The sequence below is a fragment of the Sylvia atricapilla genome, chromosome 19 (genome assembly GCF_009819655.1).
Source record: "Sylvia atricapilla isolate bSylAtr1 chromosome 19, bSylAtr1.pri, whole genome shotgun sequence".
Lineage (NCBI taxonomy): Eukaryota > Metazoa > Chordata > Aves > Passeriformes > Sylviidae > Sylvia > Sylvia atricapilla.
Window position 1 is genome coordinate 8,659,173 of NC_089158.1, and position 20,364 is coordinate 8,679,536.

The 20,364-nt window shown below is 57.1% G+C and overlaps 1 protein-coding gene across 2 annotated transcripts in view; it reads left to right on the forward strand.

Annotated features, from left to right (window-relative positions):
• Positions 1-957: 957 nt before the first annotated feature.
• NOTCH1 (notch receptor 1) overlaps positions 958-20,364 on the forward strand; it is a 41,435-nt gene continuing 22,028 nt past the window's right edge. Inside the window, exons 1-4 of one of the 2 annotated variants that reach the window (XM_066332873.1) lie at positions 958-1,107; positions 2,703-2,784; positions 19,103-19,365; positions 19,919-20,257. In XM_066332873.1, the coding sequence (XP_066188970.1) occupies positions 1,050-1,107; positions 2,703-2,784; positions 19,103-19,365; positions 19,919-20,257 (742 nt within the window). In that variant the 5' untranslated portion in view covers positions 958-1,049. The remainder of the gene's footprint in view (positions 1,108-2,702; positions 2,785-19,102; positions 19,366-19,918; positions 20,258-20,364) is intronic. The other variant, XM_066332874.1, reaches the window with a different exon arrangement.

The following is a 20,364-nucleotide window of genomic DNA, read 5'->3' on the forward strand; positions in this document are numbered from 1 at the left end:
CAAAACAAACAACATCCGACCCAGCTCTGTGCGAGCTGCCTGCACCTGCGGGGGATCCGGGGGGGAAACGGCTCCGTGTACCTGCACACACCTGAGTGCTGCTGGGGGTCAGGAGGGGAACCCCACACTGCGCTTCCCAGCACCCAGGGCATGGGATATCCTGATCCCCCAGCACAACCACCCCATTCCCACGTGTCCTGTGGTTTGTGTGCCCCAGGTGCTGGCAGGGACACACCGTGGGGCAGCCTGGGGTCTCCTGTGGTCACTCTGTGGGTACTGCGGCCCCAGGGACTGGAGAAGCGGTGCAAAAGGACTGGGGGGCTGTGCTGGGACCACGGAGGAGCTGCACTGGGACCATGCAGGCTGTGCATAGGGGGGATTGCACCAATACTGGGGTGGGGGCTGAACTGGAGGTGCCCGGAGCTGCACTAGGGAAATGCGGGGCTGCCTGTAGAGGCTACGTGTCCAGAGCTGTGCTGGAGCTCTGTAATGTCTGCACGTGAGAGCTGTGCTGGAGCTGCACTGGAAACGGGGGGCTGCCTTGCGGGTTTTGGGGGACTGCAGAGTGGGAGGCTGCACGGAGAGAAGGAGCTGCACCGCTGCATGCAGTGTGTGCATGCGGAGGGCTGCACCGGGGGTGCCCGATGGGGCTGCACAGAGGGACGCGGCTGCCCCGGGACCGCTCTCAGGGGCTGCGCGGACCCCGCGGCCCCACTCGGGGACCCTCCGTGGCGGGAAGGGGGTTCCCAGCGGCGGCCCCCCGGGCTGGGCAGGGAGGAGCGTCTCGCCCGTCCCGTCCCATCCCCTCCCGTCCCGTGGCTCCCGGCCCGCCCCGCACCGGCCCGTCCCGCCCCCCGCCGCCCGGCCCGGCCCGCCGGGGCTGAGCAGCCGCGGGAGGCGCCGCGTTCGGAGTCGCTGCGCTCGGGCGCGCTGCGTTTGGGGCTCCCGGCGGGGCGGCGCGGACCCGCACAGGCACCGGCACCGGCTCGGCTCGGCTCGGCCGAGGCCCCGCGGATCTATGCGGCTGTGAGCGGCGGGAGCAGAGCGGGATGGAGCGGCTCCTGGCGCCCGGCCTCCTGGTGCTCCTGCTGCCCGCCCTGACGCGAGGTGAGGGCCGCCGCCACGGGCCCCGCACCGGCCGCCCCGCAGGAAGTTTGCCGGGAGCGGGGCCGGGCGCGGCGGGCACCGGAGCCCAGCGGGGCACGGCGGGCACCGGAGCCCCGCGCCGTCGGGGGGTCCGGCGGGAGTTTCCCGTGGGAACCGGGACTCGGCTCCTGCGGCGGGACCGGAGCCCGGCGCCTTCGGGGGGGGTCCGGGCTCCTCGTGGGAACCGGGGCTCGGTGCCGCGGGATGCGCCGCGACTGCGCTCGGCTCTGGCGGGAGAACCGGGAGCGGAACCGTGTTGGCAGAGCGGGGCTGAGCCCCGCGGGGGTGGCCGGAGCTCGGGGGGGCCCGAACGGCGCGGCGGGGCCGGGGCTCGGTGCCCCGAAGGAGGCGCTCGGGGCCACCGGGAGCCGGAGCTCGGTGCCCGGGGCTCCGCGGGGAGCGGCGCTCGCTGCCGTCGGCGGGAGCGGAGCTCGGTGCCGGGGGAGCCGGGGCTCGGCCCGGCGGAGGGGAGCGCAGGGCGGCCGCGCTCCTGCTGCTGTTCTGCGAGAGCTTTTTGACCGTTTTGCAAATTTTTCTCGGTTTCCTGTTTCTTGAAAGTCGAGGCCCCTCGGGGCCCCCCCTCCGGGGCGGATCTGGGTGCATCACCGCAAAGCGCTGCGCGACTGTCGGGGGCAGCGGGTCGGGGCACGGGAAACGAGACCCTAAAGCGGCCGGGGTGGGAGACAGCCCACACCGGGGGGTCGGGACCCTGCAGTGTCCCCCTGCCCAAGGACCGAGTTAATAACCACCTCCGGAGAGCCCTGAGAGGATTTTGGGGAGCGAAGGCAGCGGTGCTGCTCCCACCAGCAGGGCTGGGAGGCGTCGGAGGCTAAAGTTTGCAGAAAGTTGTGCCCGGCCGGTCCCCAGCACCCCAGTCCGTGTGCCGTGGAACACGGAGCCCCAGAGGGGTGTCCCCGGGCTGCGTGGGCTCGGCACCCGTCCAGGGCAGGCTCTGGGTTGTGGCGGTGCGAAGCTGCAGTCGCTCAATGTGAAACTGCCCCGGCTGCACACGCGTGTCGCAGAACCAGTTACCGTGAAGAGCGAGGGGGCAGAGAAGGGGAAGAGCGAGCCGAGGTGGAAATCGGAAGCGATTCTGCTACTTTTCAGCGAGTTGCTGTGGTAACTCTGCAGAATTTGGCTCTGAGGGCCAGACAATGAAACCTTTACTCATAGCAAGTTATGACGGGCGACTCATTTCATTACCGAGCTAGACGGTAACTAATGGGCTGGATGTTTTTTTCCCAAATGGCATTTGTCAATCAAGGGCCTGATCTGGGGTTTCTCTCTGTCAGTCCTCCTGCTGGAGGAGCAGGCACAGCCTACCCTGAAACCCACCCTGGGTTTATTTTTAGGTGAGCCTCTCAGCGCAGGGGCCACACAGTCGCTGCCCTGTACATCACCCTGCGGGGTGGACCCCACCTCACCAGGCTGGGCAGGCACAGGGGCTCTGGGGCTCTCAGCGAGCCTGCCCCCAGCCCAGGTGACACCAGGGGATGCAGCCCCCCTGCTGCCACCAGGGCCCTGAGCTGTGGCTAATGCTCTCCTTCTTTTTACAGGTTTACGGTGCTCGCAGCTTGCTGAATCCTGCCTCAACGGGGGCAAGTGTGAAACTTTTCCCAACGGGACAGAGGTCTGCCAGTAAGTATGGAGCAGCCAGAGGATTTTCATCTCCCCCGACCAAAGTTATTGACATGCATGTTGACTTTGCTTTGAAGGCTCTGGATTTAATAGGGCAAGATGCGTTTTCTTTCCTTGAGTGGCAAGAATAACCTGCTTGTGTAGGAGTCACCGCGAGTTTGGCAGGATCGGGCTTTGTTCCTGGCTGGGTGGAAAAACATGGGCAAAGGGCCATGTTTTGCTGGTGTTAGCCTATGCAGAGTGCCCTGCTGATGGAGCAGGAGGTAGGGCCAGCCCGCGGCGCTCCTTGGACCGTCGGGCGGGGACGGAGGCTGTCTGTCTGTCTGTTTTCCAGCTAGTCCCTCCTGGCCCTGAAGCATTGCCTTTCAGTCCCTTGCACACTAGGGTGACCGGTACATCTCCAATAAACACTCGTGAGAGGTTCCATGGCACGGCTCTGGCTGCTGGAGCTGCCCCAGTGGTGTCCGTGAGGCATCACCAGGGGAGCAGGGCACCTCCTCCTGCAGCCCTGCCAGTGCCGGTGCCAAGCTGTGGTCTAGCCTGGCATTCCTGGTGGGACCTGGCACCCAGGCTGCGGCTTTCTCCAAGCTGATTGTGGGGAAACGGATGTGTAAAGCATTGGGACTCTTTGAAGGACCAAGCGACCCACCGCAGCGATGGCCGATTCACTCCAGGCTCCCAGGGAACAATAACCAAGAGAAATGAATAAGACTCCAGCTCCCTTTTTAAAACTATTCCATAAAAGAAATGTGAATGGGCAAGGCTCTGTTTTCCGGCCAGATTTCCCCTCTGCCTGTTGAACATGGCCTGAGCTGCGAGCAGGCGGGGAGACGTTCCCACCCACCCCAAATTTCCAAATAGGAAGTCCTCGGCGGAGGAACCTGAAGGCATTTCCAATCCCAACCTGTTGAATGGCAGTTTCCCTTGACAATGTGTGTTGCTTTTTTGCAAATCCGCCTGGGTGCCGTTACTCTGCCCAGTAGCCGGGCACCTCCCGCCCCCTTCTCCAAGCTGAGCCCCCCAACCCTTTGGTGCAAATAAATCAGCAAATCAATCAGGCACATGAGCAATTTAATGGACAAAGGCTGGGTCCCTTTGTGAGGCACTAATGAATGCACGCCACTTTTTTTTGCACAGAAGCCCTTACCAACGCTTGACGCTCTAAATCTTGTTTTCTTTCATTCAAAGAGCGACAGCTGGGATTCGGTCGAAATTCGGCAGCTATTGTTAAGGGAGGCAGATTAATGCTGTGTGACTAATCATGTATGGCTTCCCAGAATGCCCAACCCTCCACCCCCTCCCCAACCTTACACCCCTCCTTTTCCTTGTGGTCATTCTTTCCTTTTTTTCTTAAGTCTCTGCAACTCCTGATTTACATTTCATGTGCAGATGGTGATGGAATCTAATTAGGTCTGATGTGTGCGAGCTCTCTTTGGAGAAGCCTCCAAAGCAGGCTCGGGGTAGGTAGATTTTTTTATTTTTTTTTTAAGAGAAAAAGTTAACTTTGAAGAAGTTCTCAGTTGCTGGCTGTGCATAACCACTTCTCTCTTGGCTGCAGATGCTTCGTGAGTGTGTGTGAGCACAAGGTGTGTGCTCTGGGTGTGTTGAAGCTCTTGTCCCGTGCAGGGCGATGGGGGCAGATATTGGAGGTACAGCCAGGCTGAAGGAGGTTCAACTTCCCAAGTTACCTGATAGCAACTCGGAAAATCCTGGGTTTTTCACTTTGTTTGAATATCTCTTGACGAGGAGCTTTCCTTCCAAGCTTCTTAAACAAAGCAGAGCCAAGAGCACAAGATACCAGACGCAGAAAAGCTTGGCAGTGCCCTTTGGCGCCTGCGTGAAATGCACCATTTTGGCTGCTGGCCACATCTCTGCTCGGCCTGGCACTTAACAAAGTTTGGCCATAAAGCCCCTTTGTGCTGCCCCCACAAATCCAATTAGAAAAGTGGAGTGAAATAAATAGTGTACGAGGGGGACGCTGCTCCAGAGGACGAGTGTCCCGGCGCTTGTGGCGGGACAGAGCTCGTTGGGTTACATGGAGCCAACTCTGATAACTCCAAGCCCAGGTTATCAGCCCTGCTACGGAAAGGGAACTGCCAGGAGCTCTCTCTGCCTTTTATTATTTTACAGGGATAGTTTGTAAAGCTCCAGGTGCCTTATCTTGCTTGTCCCTTTGCCAGGCGGTGCAGGGCATGCAGATTGAATGGAGGGGACCAAGCACTGGATTGGAGGGCTTGAGAGAGAAACGTCCTAATTAAGCTCCTTTGGAGCTGCTTTCCATCTTGGCAGGGTTATCTGAGTCTTTCAGCACAGGAAGAGCAGCAGCAGTTTTGTGGGTCTTGCACAGACCCCAGCTGAAGGCACTGGGGTGTTTTTGTCCCAGATCTGGAGCTCTAAAAGGTCCAGGCTGGAGTTGGTGGCTGCTGCGGGGCTTGGCGTGAGGTTCCGTGGTGCTGGGCAGCTGTGGCATTCCAGAAAAGGCACTCGCCTTGGACTAAGGCATTTTCCCAGACTAAATGAGAAGGTTTTTCCAAGAGGTCGTTTTTGACTTCTAGTGATAGCTCCTAATTAGACTGTTGGATAACCCTAGTTTTGACTGGCATCCCTGCAAATGAGTCGGGCTGATTTTAGCTCCCTGTGCCATGTGACATTTATTCCCAGGACCTCCCTTGCTCTGCTAGTTAAAAGCAGATGGCATTGAGAGAGGGCTGAGCTCCCAGCCCTGCTCCACCAGCCTCTCACCATTAAAGCCAGAGGAGCTGTGCCTGGGTTCTCCTCTTGCTCAGAGAAGCAAAAGAGACGGTGGAGGAGAAGAATAAGTTAAATTAATCACCGAGCTTGTGCTGAAAGGGGGGAAAAGTCGGTTTGCTAAAGTACTTCCTCTGTTTATGAATCAGTGCAGCGTTGTCGTTCAGCCAGGGCAGTGGCTCCTGAGCTGGTGCCCGTTGCCACCATCAGCTTCCACGGGCAGCGGGCCAGAAACATGGGAAGAAATGTTCTGAGGGGGACTGTAGTGGGAAGAGGTGATTATTTTAGCTCAAAACTCTTTCAGGAGACAACCAGGAAGGCAGAGGAGTGATGTGAGCCCCGCGAGTTTCTGTGCCCTTCAAGTTATTCAACTGCTCAGTCATTGTTATCTCATTGTAAAGGGCGGAAGTTTCCTTCTGGTTTGGTTTTTCTCATGTGCTTTAACCCAACGTTATTTCCATGAAATAATAACAAAGAAAAAATGCAGTCTCGGTGCTGGAGAGGAAGAGGGTGGAGTGTTGAACAATCAGCCAGAGGAAGCCCTTAAAGAAGTAGACGAGCAGTGATTCAGCCATGTTGAGAACTCTTGATGGCTCTTTCGAGTCTGATCTCATTCTCGGAAAGAACAAGGTGGAAATGGGTAAGACGGGAGATTAAAAATACCAAAGTGTCACCTGTTACGGATTCCAGTGGAATAGAAACTGAAGGCCAGCTGCTGAGCTCATTGGGACAGCAGTGGGGATTTTAGCTCTTGTCTAGGAGGTTCTGTTTGTATCTCTGCTCTCTGCCAGGTGTCTCGATGGTTGTCACTTGTCTCGGGTGGTCCCACTCACTCCTGCTCTGTGTCCTTGGGATTTTCTTGCTTGGGCTGAGGTTTTTTTGCTTGGTTTTTCTCTTGGCTTGGATACCTGTGGTGACCAGAATGTTGTCCTGTGTGATGAGCATGGGATGTGTTTGGGAGGAGATATCTCTGTAGGTCCCTCAGCAGCACAGAGATGAGCAGGAGAGACTGGGATGATGCAGAGGGGATCAGGAGCTCACAGTGGCGTTCATCACCTCAGATTAGTGGGGCCATTCCCCAAAAGCTCCTCGAAGCTGTGTGCTCACAGAATGGTTTGGGCTGGAAAGGACCTTGAAAAGTCACCTGCAATGAGCAGGGACATCTTCAATTTCCATGCTCTCGTGGTGTGAAGCAGTGCACAGAGCTCTGCTCCCTGGGGTTGGAGGTCACTCACACCGTGGTGTGGGGTATGTTTTATTCCACCAAAATCTGTTCCATCTCAACACCTGACTCGCTGTCTTCCTTCCTGCTGGCAGCCACACCACGTCCATTTGTTCCAGCTGATACCTCACACCTGGCCTCACCTCCCAGGCTATTATGGTTTATTGTATGTAACATGAGGCTGACACGTATAAGTCACTGCAAGACCAGGCTATTCACCAATTAAGGGCTCGCACAACATAATCAGGAGGCTGTTAGCAAGTTTTAAAATAACATTGTTTGGAAATTAACCTGCTTTTTCCAGGCCTGGAGGTGTGGTGACCCTCGTTTTGCTCCTGTTGGTTGATGTCCCAAGTGGTGGCGGCGTGTGTACATGAGTGGAATGTGAAATTTATAGAGCATCAGCGTGTTTAACGAGGGAGTAGCCCCGGGGTGCACTTAGGGAGAGCTGGTGAGCTCTGGATCTGGATGGAGACTTCTCTGTGCTGCCAGGTGAAGGTTTTGCACCATGTGTTGGGGCTGCAGAGTGGAAGAGCTTCTGGGATGGATCTTAAAGCCCCCTGGGAAAGCAGACCTGCTGTGGGGTCTTGGTTGAGTACTCTCTTCTTCCCAGCAGCCAAAAAGGTGTTCAGGCTCCCCTGTTCCACTCAGGGCTGTGTGCAGCCATCCTTGAGGACCTGCCAGGCTCCTTCTGCTGCCTGGGATGGGGCAGCACCAAGGGGCACTTGGGCTGGTCACTCATCACTCCCCAGGCTGGGCTATTCCTGCAGCTCTGCTTTGTGTTCAGGGTTAGAAAGGTCAGCAGTGTGGAGAAGTGCTGGTTTGGGATGATTCCAGTTTCTTCCCAAATGGTGTTTTCATCTCGTTACATGCCCGTGGCACGTGGTGCTGAGCCCCATGCCTGAAGGATGGTGCTGCATCCACCCATCCCAGCAGCTGTGCCCAAATCCCATTGGAATTGTGCCCAAATCCCATCGGTCCCTGAAGCTGCCTTGCTGCATCATGGTGTCCTCATGAGCCCAAGTTTGCTGCATCCAGACTTCTGGAATAAGGACAGAAATGCTGCTCTGGTGTCAAGGGGGAATGCTGGATTTTTGATTATTGGGTATCTGGATGTGGAGGCACCCAGGAGCAGAGGGGTGTGAGGGTCAGGTCCTGCTGGCTGAGCTTTCTGGCAGAGCTCCTGTGTGTGATGTTGGGAAGTCTTTACAGCACCCTGCTGGTCCCAGTGACACCAGACCATGGCAGCTCTCCCCAGGACAGTTAGAGATGCCCACCTGGGAGCTCCCCAGTGTTTAGCACCTGGGTCCTGCTGGTAGAGCAGCTCAGTGCTGCTTCCAGCTGAGCATTTGGCCAGATGTGATGGTGCCTGTTCACACCTGGCCATCCACATCTGGACTCTGCCTTCCTCTTATGCACATCTGGTGGGTCAGATCCTCTCCTGTCACCTCCTCATGCTAGCAGGTCCCCCGTGGGCAGGGTCTGTGGTACAGGATGGTGTTGGGTTTTCCACATAGCTTAAGCAATTTCCTGGTGGTGAATAGGGAGATTGGGGAACTGTGGAATACTTTGGGTTGGAAAGGACCTTAAATATCTCGTTCCACCCCCTGCCATGAGCAAGGAGCACCTTCCACTAGCCCAGGTTGCTCCAAACCCTGTCCAACCTGGCCCTGGACACTTTCAGTGATGGGGCAGCCACAGCTTCTCTGGGCACCCTGATGATGCTGGAGGCTCCCATTGGTAAATGCAGTGCTTGGTGTGAGAAATGCAGGGATGAAACCTCTGTGAGGTGTTTGGCGTGGGGGAGAGATGTTTGGCTGGGCTATATGGGGAGCTCTGCCTCCCAAAAATAATATCTTCAGTTGGAAGGAACCTACAATGATCATTGAGTCCAACTTGTGCCTACCACCTCACATGCAGCAGGATTCGTGCTGTGCTTAAACCCAGCCATACCCCAAATCAGTTCTGTTGGGAATCACAGAATACCCTGAGCTGGAAAGGACCCACAAGGACCATGGAGTCCAACTCTTGGCCCTGCACAGAACAAGCCCAAAATCCCAACGTGTGCAGGATGCTGGTGAGAAGCGAGCTCGGGGTGTGCCTCCCTCGCACAGCAGTAATTAATGTCTGCTTTAAGCTCTCACCCATCACGTCCTCCCCTTCCCCCCATGGCAGCCTGGAGTTAATATTGGAAAAGCCAGTTAAACAGTTAATGTTTAGGCCATGGTTATTAGGCCCTTGCACATTTCCAGCAAAGGGAGCCGAGTCGCATTTTAATGGGAAACTTTCATGCTCAGTCAAGTTGCAAAAATTTATTTGCGGCAAAGTCATTTTCTTTTAACAAGTTTTCACCCTAATTCCCTTCCCCAAACCCTGGGTTTAATGGTATTTATATGGGAAATGGATTTATTAAGTTTTAATGATGCTATAACGCTGCCCTTATTTAATAGAAGGGGCACTGTGCAGGCAAGTGGCCTGGTGGTGGTGGGCTGGGTGCCACAGGGGCACCCAGGGGTGGGGAACCTGTTGCTTTGGGCTTGATTTCAAGTCACCGTGGCTGAGAGGGGCAGTGCCAGCTTTGCTTCTACCCTCTGGGATGTGCATGATCTGTTGTCAGGACTGAGTTTGGCGTCCTGCTGCCAGTTCCTCCTCATCTTTTGCGGTGCGATGTGACATTGCCACCTGTGCCTGTCACACCTGTCCCCAAGAGGAGCGTGGAGAGGAGCCTTTGGCACTGTGGCTTTTGGCTTTGTCAGCTGCTCTGCCCCATGTCAGTGATGGGGACCCCAAGGGCCACACGCTCCCTGCTGCCATCGCTGCCTGGGGATCAAGCATTTCTGAGTGTCCCGTGGTTTATTTGAAGGAATTTCCTGCTGTCAATGAGCAGATACGGAGGAGAGCACGTCCCCAGCACTCCTGCCCCACTGCAGAGCATCTCTACTTGGGGAGGAACAGGAGGAGACCCTCCCAAAGGCACTCCTGGCTGGTTAACCCATGGGACGGCTCCTCTGGAGCAGGTGGAGGAATGTGGCAGTCCGCTGGGATGTGCAGCTCCCGCGGCGGCCGGAGCTTTGGGGCGGGCTGGGAGAGTGACCCCACTGAGGAACATCCCGGGAGGAGAGGGGGGGACCTGTCGCCGGCCCCCAGCCCCTATTAAAATGTTAGACACAGACCTCCAAGTCAAAAGGCAGGGCGACAGACGGCCCTTTCACAGGGCCTGCTGCTCCCCACAAAAGGGGGGTTTCCAGGGGAGGGGGGCAGGAATGCGCGCTGCGGCCGGAGGGCACCGCCGCCACCATTGTCCCTGCTCCCTCGGCGAGGGCGTCATGTTGACACAGGGATTTCTGCCGGCAAAAGGTGTCGGAGGCAGAGGCTTCCCTCCTTCTCCGGGCCCGTTTCCTTGGTTAAACACGGCAGCAGCAGAAATCCCGGGATACAGATCCCAGGAGCTGATACCCGTCTGCTCCCGAGTGTTTTACGTCCTTAAGTTTCCAAGTAGGCAAGAGTTTTTGTTGCTAATAACTATTTTGGGGAGTTTTGCTTGACAGCTCCATGGCTGTGAGGTTGAGGGGAGCTGGATCCATCCCTGTCTGGCCATTGCCACCTTTGCCCACTCCTCATCCCACTGAAACCTCTCCAGCAGGAATTTTCTCTGGCTTTATGCCATTGGGCACCCGTGTGCTCTGCAAAACCCCCCTCTCCTCCTTGTTTATAAATATCAGGGCTAAATTTAGCTTGTTTAAACTTTTGGTGGCTGTTCAGATCCTAATCGTAGGTTTTAAGTTCAGGATTAGACGAGTGGGATGGTGGGGTCACGAGTGGGAGTTTTCCATATTTGGCTCTGGGGCAGCGCCGTGTTTAGCCAAAACTTGGTTTGAGGGGGAAAGGGGAAGAAAGAAGGAGTCCATCATCACTTAATGAGATGGTGACACCGGGGCTGTGTGTGCCAGAGCTCTGAGAGCACAGCAGAGTGAACCCAACCTGTGTGGGCAGCAAGTGCTGGGTCCAGAGCAGGGGGGAACCAGCAGGTACCCCAAAAGGGGTGGGGAGGGAAGAGTGACCTCAGGCGCCAGCAATGCTGGGCTGACAGGCAGAAATTCCTTACCTCTCCCAAATTCTGACTTCTCCTTCTGCTGGCTTAAAGAATAAAACACTTGTAGAAGGCAAAAGCAAGGAGCAGTTGCAGGGAGTGTTCTCAGATGTCACAGGGGCCGAGTGCCATTCCAGTGTCTGATGGGCCCTGTGGGTGCTTTTTTGGGGGAAGCTGCCCCAGGAAAGTCCCACAGATGGGTGATGGGACCATGTGCCAGCCTCAGGCCAGGCTGTGTTCCCTGGGGATCCTCTGCTGGAAGCACATCCTTCGTGGTCACCCCATAAATGGGCTCCTGCGAGAGAAGGAGCAGGGGCCAGGCTGAGCAGAGGCTCCCACGAACAATGGGGCTGTGCAGCTTTACACCGGCAGAGGATATAAAAAAAAAAACCATCGACTGGGGAAAACAAATATTTCATAGCAGCCATTGTTGAGGGTGGGAATGAGGCGAGTTTTGTCTTGGGCTCTTCCTTCGACATCTTTCATGTTTGTTGTGAATGAAGCTCCATTGAAAGGCAGCTCCTTCCCAGGTAGCCAGTTACCACCCGTGAATAGCCTGGCCACTCTGCTTAGTAATGGGATTATATTGTTTTTCATTACAATGGGAACTTTGATTCCCAAACTGTCCTGACTAATGTCTGCTTAAGAAACAAAGCCATTTTTTTCCTTCTTAGGAGGAGCAGGGCTCTAGCATGTTTTTTTCCCCACTCCTGTCCACGAGTATATGCAGCTTTGGGAATTCCTTTAGTTTCTCTCCAGATGAAAGTCTGGATCTTAAAATCTCAATTAGATGACTTGGCCTAGGTGAAAAATGAAATGGAATGAGAGGAAAAAAAAAAAACACATCAAAGACTTGGGATTGCAGTTTGCTTTTTTTAATTAAACAAGAATGGAGATCTGCTCTTGCTTTATTACCCTGATGTCACTTGGAGTAACCTGCTGCTTTGCCAACCACCTCCCTGTGTGAAACTCTGCTTTTTTCCCAGGCTGGTGTCCCAGAGTGTTTAATAAAGCAGGACATGGGTGAAACTTCTTAAAAAACCACCACTTAGGTCTTGCTCTGGGTTTTGGTACTGGGAGCTCTGTCGTGGCTGCTGGAGGTTTCTGTGGGGCTGTGCCAGCGCCGGGGGAGCTTTGGGGTGTGCATCACCCAATTGGGGTGCCCCACATGGGTGAGGGCAGCTGGGCAGCTCTGCCTTCATGCCTTGGCTCTCCTGGGAGTTTGTGCTGAAACCTTTGGCTCCTCAAGTGTCAGGAAACACTGAGGTAAGCTGCAGGTGAGGTGTGGTGAGCCCAGCCCTGCCTGCTGCCAGAGGGGGCTCAAGCAGCCCCTGGGTGCCAGGGAACAGGGGGCATCCACAGCCCCATGTGCTCCAGGGAGCTCAGGGAAAGTATTCACCCAAAAGTATTCCTCCTCTCTGCACCCATTTCCTTTTGTGTGCTCCTGATAATGCAGGGCGAGGAGGTGGGGACAAGAGAGCAGGGTGCTGAGCTCTGATTCCCCAGCAGGATCGTGTTCCAGACCTCCCCTGGCTCCAGAGTGTGCTCCTGTGTCAGCAGGATGTGTCCAGGACAGGGAGCCATCCTGGAGACCACAGTAGGCACCTGTTGCTCCATGCATCACGGGAGGGATTCCTGGGGAGGCAGTGGAATGAGAATGAATGGAATAAGGTGGAGTAAGAAGCAGATTTCATCTCTCAGGGACACGGAGACGTATCCCCAAGCAGTGGCCTTTTTCTCTGGTCACACTGGAGCCAGGGGAGATCAGGGCTGGCAGTGAGCAAACGTGTCTTACGGGGAAGGGTGGAACTTCAGGAGAAAGCTTGGGGTGTTGCTCCCAGGCTGTGCCAGGCAGGGAGCCACTGGCACGACTGGAAAAGTGACTCTTGAGTGTGGCTGCCTCATGGAAATCAAGTTCCCCCCTGCCTGGGCTGTGCAGCTGCTGGGGTGCAGGGGAAGGTGTGGGGCAGGAGGTTTTGTGGTTCCCGGTGTCAGTCTGAAGGTGTGGGGACAGCAGGGTAGGGCCCTGTCACTGCTCTGCACCTGGGAGCAGCCTGCAGTGCCTCTCTGGGCTGTCGTGCAGCCTAAGGGAGCCTCTCCTGCGGGTTGTTTCTCCTTCTCTCAGCTGTTGGCAGCAAGCACGTGAAATCTGAGTGTCCTGCTCACGTTGGGCTGCTTGCTTTGCTCCACGGGGTCCCGACCACGCTGGCACAGCCACCCACGGGTCACGCAGCACATGTGCTGCTGCACGGGGCTCTGGGGGTGGGAATGTCCCTCGGGGGGACCCTCTGCACCACTCAAGGTCACAGCTGTGGTCCTGAACCTTCTCTGTGGTGGGCTGGCTCTGCCTGAGACTCTGGGGCTCATCCGAGCCACAGGTACCATGGAGCAGAGAATTACATCCCCCAGCCCAACCTGTCGAGGTGGGGACCTCTCCCCATGCTGGGAGACCCTCCACCCAGCACCAGGGAGTGTCCTGGTCCCATTAGTCTCAAGTGCCCCCAAAACGGGGCTGGAGTAAAGCCCTGAGCCTGCTCTGCTCAGCTTTCCCACGCTGCTCATACCTTGGGGGAAACAACCACAGCCGTTTTTGCTTCCAGCAGTTGAGGGTGAGGAAGAGGCTAGGTGATAGCAGAGCAGATAAGAGGCAGCCTGGATTGTGGGGCCAGGATGGGGCTCCCTGCCAGCCCCCTGTCCCCTCCTGCAGTGTGGGGCTGCCCCCTGGACCTCCCCTTCCATAGGATGGCCATGGGGAACAGCCCGTGCATGTGCTCCACTTTACACCTGCTTTCCACTTTGCTTGTTGGGGTTTTTTTTTACGTTTTAAGCCCGGAGTGGTTTTTACCTCCAGCCCTGCCACGGTTTCAGCATCCCTTGGGAGGAGGACACGCTGTTGCCAGGCAGGAGGGCAGCCAGTGGGTGATGTGAGCCGAGGGGTGATGCAGGCTGAGCCCCCACATCCAGGACAATCCCCCGTGCAGCCAGCACCTCTGAGCCACACCCTGTCCCCGGGGCTGTGCTTGTGCAGGGCTCAACATCCCCAATTTTTTTTTTTAACAAAGCCGCCCCGGGGCTGGGCTGCGGGAGCCCCTGGGTGTCATCTGTGCCGGCCGTGGCAGATGGCAGCTTAGTGCAGAAAGGAAAACATTAGTCTTGGGTCAGAGGTCGCAGAAACATCTGCCTCGGGATGCTTTCAGTGCCCGCATTGCTGCGGAGGCGACAAAAACCTGTTGCTGGTGGGATGGAGGAAAAGCCTTGCAGGGACAGAGTGAACAAAGGGCTGGCAGCACCAGAGCCACACACGGGGAGCACCCAGAGCAGAAACCAGAGGCTGGAGGGGCTGGGGTGGGCACAGCAGCACCGCTGGTGGGGCCAGAGGTGCTGGAAGCTGTGGCAGCCCAGCAGGCTGAGGGGTAGAGCAGAGCTGAGGCAGCAGCGTGGCAGCAGCCCTCATTGGCTCTGATATTCATTCATGCTTTTGATTATCTGATCTGCTGAGCTCTCCTGGAGCTGGGGCTGGAATAGCTGCAGCGTTGGGCCACTGGTTGTAAGTCCTTAAGGATGTGCAGCAGACACAACAAATGCACGTGCCCGTGCTGAGCAGATCCAGATTTGGCCCAGGCTCGGTGCTGGGAGCAGAGTGGGAATTTGGGGCCGCTGTTGCTGTTCCCAGGCTGTCCCCAGGGACTGCTGTCTGACCTTGAACAAGGCCTTCTCCATCACCCTTCACACTGGCCATGAATCATGCAGATTTATGGGCCGGCAGCTCAGTGCATTATTAATCGTGTCCCCCCTCGGCACAGTTTGCTCTCGGATGCTCATTCCGAGGGGGAAGACACATCCCAGCCTGGTGCTGTGGGAATCCAGCTCCCAGCCTCTGCCTGACCCTCAGAAACAAAGCCACCAGGATGGCCAGCAGCCCCAGACACCCGGGGGGTGTAAATCAGTGTGTTCACCCCTGCAAGGAGCACCCTCATCCACAGGGATGGGAGACTGGCAGTTGCTCCCTGTCCTGCCTTGGTGGAACACACCCCAGGAGTGTAGAGCTGTGAGATTTTCTGCTGGAATGGTGCTGGGAGAGGGAGCATTGCGTGTTGGAGCAGGGTTTGGCCATCCCTGGGATTGGTGTTGGGATTGGGATGGGAATTGGGGTTGGGATTGGGATGAGGATGGGAATTTGGGGTTGGGATGGGGATGGGAATTGGGGTTGGGATGGGGATTGGAGTTGGGATTGGGATGTCATCACCCCCCATCAGTGGCCAAAATGGAGCATTTGATGCTTCCTCAGCGTGTTAATGAGTCAACGGAAACAATGAGGGAGACACACGGGTATTTTTAGCCATTCCTGCCTGGTTTGGGAACGAGGTGCTCGTCATGCCTGGAGCTGGGACTGTGACCACACCAGCCCAACTGAGGCTTTCACAGAGGCTGCTCAGATCCCGGGCAGCTTGGCCACATTTCACCGCCTCAAAGCCACTTTCTAATGGCCCCGCTGAGCTGTTTTGATCCTGCAGCACCCGCCCTGTCCTCTGCCAACACATATATCTGTAATTAAAGCCGAGCTTTAATGTCTCCTATGCTAATTTCCATGAGCTGCTTGGGGTTTGGTTTGGGTAAGCCCTGGCTTGGGAAATGCCAAAGGAAAAACCACAGGGTGATCTTCACCTGGCCGAGCCCGCGGGGATTGTCGCATCCTCCACGTCTGCTCACCTGGAATCCCTGATACCACCTCATGGGGTTTTTTACAGAAAACAAAGCTCAGCTCCCTGGGCTGAGTTTTGGAGAGGCTTTTAGTCCCTGCAGAAATAGGTGGCTGCATGGTGAGGTTGTGACGTAGCTGGGAGTTGAACTTAGCTCTGCTGAATCCAGCCTTTCCAGACCTGGAAAAGTTGAAAAATAACTACAACTTGGATTGCTCTAATTCTTCACTTGGTTTTTGATCTCTTGCTTTGCATGTGAGACTTGTCTCCAGGCTTTCCTCTGCAGCCAGGACTCTCTGAATCTGCTGAGGTCGCTGGGCTTTGAAATGCAGCTCCAGTCTCTGTCTGTGAGTGAGCTCCAGGACCTGTGAGGGGAGGGAACAGTGAAATTCATCCTGTGGCTTCATCCATAGCTGGGGATGTGCTCTTCCATGCTTGCCTCAGCCCTGCTGTTGCAGAAGAGGGCAGGAACAGCCTCGTTCTGTGCTGAAGCATCTACAGAAGATGCAGGAGCCGTGTGGAAACTGCCAGGTGTGAGGGAGGAGGATGTCCTGGACACAAAGAAAACCGAGATGACTTAGAAACCATGGAAGGATTTGGGAGGTTCCCCGTGCTGGGAGCTGGTGTGTGCAGCAGGTGTGTGAGGTTGGGAGTTGCTGGGCACCTACAGAGGGTCTGTGCTGCACAGCCCCACGTGGCATGATAAAAACTCCTTGGGTCAGACCAGTGACTGCTGGATTGGAAGGGTGCCTGTGCTGTGTTGCTTTCTTCCTGAAGATTTGCTGGGAATGCCCTTTTCTGGGAGGAGAAATAAGGAGTATGAGTGTACCCTGGATTTGCTGGCCCACCTGTGGCCATCTCAGCCCTTCCAAGCTGAACTCTTCCCTGCTGTGTGCTACACTCTCCTCCCTTCTGGAGCTGGTTGTGGCCATAAATCAGCTCTTAACACAAACAAGTAGAAGTTAATTTTAAATTAATCTACCAATTCCATGAAATTTGAGGAGTTCCCTGAAGCACAAGCCTGGAAAGCACCTGAGGCAGCCCCCAACCTGGGCACTGCCAGGGACCCCAACCCGCCCTGTGCCTTCAGGCAGGGGCTTCCCTGTCCCTCAGGGTTCTTCTTCCAATCACTAATTAACCTCCTGGCTAATAACCATGCCCAGATTCAGGCTGGGACTTACTTTGGTTTCCCATCCATATGTTCAAACCTCCACTTGTCTGTGCTGGAATTGGTCGGAAAACTAATTGGGTGGGAGGGCGTTGGGCTGTGTGTGCCCCTCTCCCCGACTTCACAGCGCAGGAATCCCGATTCCAGAGAGCCCTGCTGGCCTCCTGGGATGCCGAACATCCCCTCCTGGTCCCCCGGCATCGTGTCCCTCTCCCACGGTGGCACCGCCGTGCTCAGCGCTTCCCGCGCTGCCACCGGCGCTCTTTGTCCAGCATCACTTTTTAAGTTTTTTTCCCTCTCCTTATGCCTCTTTTATTTTTTTCGCCTTCCCCTCCCATCGTAAACTCCCGTGACTCCCCTCTATCCTCCAGCCGCCGCGGGAACGAGGAGAAAGGAGCGGGGGGAAGATTGTTTTAAGAAAAAAAGCGTGTGCGGGTACCGCGCGCACTGGGGGGAAAAGGTTTTGCCAGATGACTGCACAGCCGAGCGGCGTGCCTGTGCCTTGCTGCTATCCCCGCGCTTGTGCCTGTGGCCGGCCCCGCACAAAGAGCCCTTCTCAGGGCGGCCTCGACCTCCGCATTCCCCCGCGCAGCCACCCAGAAGCGCGTCTCCCCGCGGCCGCGGCGCCCGGCGCTCGGAGCCGCCGGCGAGCCGGGCATCGTCCGCGGGCGCCGGCAGCTGCTCTGCCTCATTAGGATGCACACCTGCTCCCCGCCGCCCTTTGTGTGCCGAGCAGATGCCCTGATTTATTATTATACACATTTTCTTTTTCATTTGGCCTGGATAATGCCGTCTCATTAACTCAAAATGTCTCCGAATCCTGACAAATTCTCACACAATCCCCGACAATGAAAGCAGAATTGGGTTAAAAAAAAAAAAAAAAAAAAAAAAAGGGGGGGGGGGTAGAAAGTAGGAGGAGAGAGGGAGAGGGGCTGAAACGTCTTCTTGCCGCCGGCAAAGCGCCGTGGCTCCGGGCTGGGCTGGCTCAGGGTGGGGTTTGCTGGTTGTGCTTCACCAGAGGAGCCCCACGGGCTTCTTTTGGGGCTTGCAGGTGATTGCTGCGCTCTGCAGCATTCTCTGGGACCTCCCCCTGCTCATCTCCTTGCCATAGGAGCCTTGGAGGCCGTGCAGGGGGCTCAGGAATGCGATGTCCCACTCGATCTGATGGCAACAGGTGTGAGCTCGTGGTGGCCTGAGCCTGACCTGTCACAGCAGTGTGGGGACCACAGTCCCCCCGGTGCCCAGGTGCTGTCACCGTCCCCACCTATCACCTCCAGCTGGGGTTGCCTTACCCCAAGCTCCTGGCCGTGCAGGCTCCCAGATTTATTTCTGCTCTCAAGGCCTCTGGTAGAAGCCCATGAGCTGAGCATGGGGCACCCTGTGGTGGCATTGCCATCGTGGTGTGGCACAGCAGCGTGCCAGCACCATCTCACTCCTCCCGTGCCCTACTCAACGTGGCTGCACAGCCAGGACAGGACATCCCTTTTTGGAAGAGATTTAATGTGAGCAGAGCTGCTTGGGGTCAAAACCTGTGGTTGCAGATGGGATATGAGAGATGTCACACAGGAGGGTTTGTGCCTCATCCCTGGGATTTTTGTGTGTCAGGCGCACAGCTTTGCTCCGTCCTCGTCTTCCCCACTCTGCAGGGTCCTGCCAGCCAGACATCCTGCCCAGGCCCACCAGGATGGCTGGTGGGATTTTCCCTCAGGGCATATCCCTGGTGCCAGCTCCAGTCCTGCTCCAGCCCAGGTGGCCAATGGTGACAGATGGTGAAGCTGGTGGTGGCATCAGGGGTTCTTTTCTCAGGGTCCCCACGCAGAGGGATGCAGCAGCCAGGGCCACTCATCCTCCTTGTGCAGGGTTTGGCTTTGAGGAAGCTCTCAGCTGACTGCGAGGAGCAGGAACTTGTCCCACCTGTTGCCAGCCAGTGCCGAGCCCCTGCTTAATTGTGTTTGAGTGATTTAGGATGGAGGGAGGATAAAAATAGCCCTGCTTCAGCAGAGACTCCAGTGTGGGCAGGGAGCAGGGCTGTCCCCATGCTGCTGGCCCCATGGATTCGGTTTGGTTATGACGGTGCTCCTCTTGCCCCCACCGTGTGTCCCTTGTGCCTCAATTTCCCCTCCAGAGGGGAGGGAGAAGAACCTCCCTGCCATGAGACACAGGATGTCAGCGCCACGGCTGCGGTTCTGCAAGTCAGCACAGGCCCCTCCAAGGGGGACGCCTTTGTTCCCAGCACCTCTTTCATCTTCCTCTTCCCAACCCGGAGCAGCCAGGGCTGAGCCTCACCGCCGCCAAACCCGACGTGCCAGGCTGGGCCGGCCCCTGCGCTACCCGGGTGCCCTCCAGCCACTCGGGGCCATCCCGCTGACGGCTCATCTCTGCCCTGCCAGGTGTAGCGGTGCCTACGTGGGCGAGCGGTGCCAGCTGCCCAACCCCTGCCTGAGCTCCCCGTGCAAGAACGCAGGCACCTGCACGGCCGTGGTGCGCGGCAGCACCGTGGATTACACCTGCGCCTGCCGCCTGGGCTTCACCGACGAGCTGTGCCTGACGCCCCGCGACAACGTCTGCCTCAGCAACCCCTGCCGCAACGGCGGCACCTGCGACCTGCTGACGCTCAGCGAGTACAAGTGCCGCTGCCCGCCAGGCTGGTCAGGTGAGGGGTGGCACCTGGGGACACAGCTGGTCAGGGAGGGGTGGCACCTGGGGACACGGCTGGTCAGGGAGGGGTGGCACCTTGGGAGATGGCTGGTCAGGGGAGAGGTGGAACCTGGGGACATGGCAGGTCAGGGAGGGGTGGCCATGCCACAGGGGGTGAGTCCTATGGGTGGAGAGTGCAAGTGCTGCTGCCCACCTGGCTGGTCAGGTGAGGGGTGGCACCTGGGGACACGGCTGGTCAGGGAAGGGTGGCACCTGGGCACACGGCTGGTCAGGGAGGGGTGGCCATGCCACAGGGGTTAGCCCTGTGGTGAAGAGATGCCTCTGATTTTGGTGTCAGGGAGGCAGGAAGGGTGGTCTGCAAATGTGATTGGGGATGGTTAGATGGCAGATGAGGGAGCTGCGACCCTCCTGCACAGTAAGGGTTTGAGGGGGGTTATAACCAGTCCCAGATCCGGGTCTGCAGCCTGGTGTAGGTCACTGTGTAGGTCACTGCCACCGAGAGCTGAGCTGCTGTTTGCATCCTCATCCTCCCTGCCTGCCTTCCCTAGGGAAAACCTGCCAGCAGGCCGACCCCTGTGCCTCCAACCCCTGTGCCAACGGGGGCCAGTGCGTGCCCTTCGAAGCCCACTACATCTGCCGCTGCACCGCCGGCTTCCACGGCGCCAACTGCAAGCAGGACGTCAACGAGTGCAACATCTCCCCGCCCGTCTGCAAGAACGGGGGCAGCTGCACCAACGAGGTGGGCACCTACCAGTGCTTCTGCAAGCCAGCCTACACAGGGCAGAACTGTGAGCACCTCTACGTGCCCTGCAACCCCTCGCCCTGCCAGAACGGGGGCACCTGCCGCCAGATCGGGGACACCACCTACGACTGCACCTGCCTGCCAGGTAGGGAGGGAAAGGCGTGGGGCAGCACCTCTAGTCCACCCTCAATGAGCAGTGCCTGAATTTCCTGCGGGTTGTGACTGTGGGAAGGGCAAAACCCTCTGGGTGTG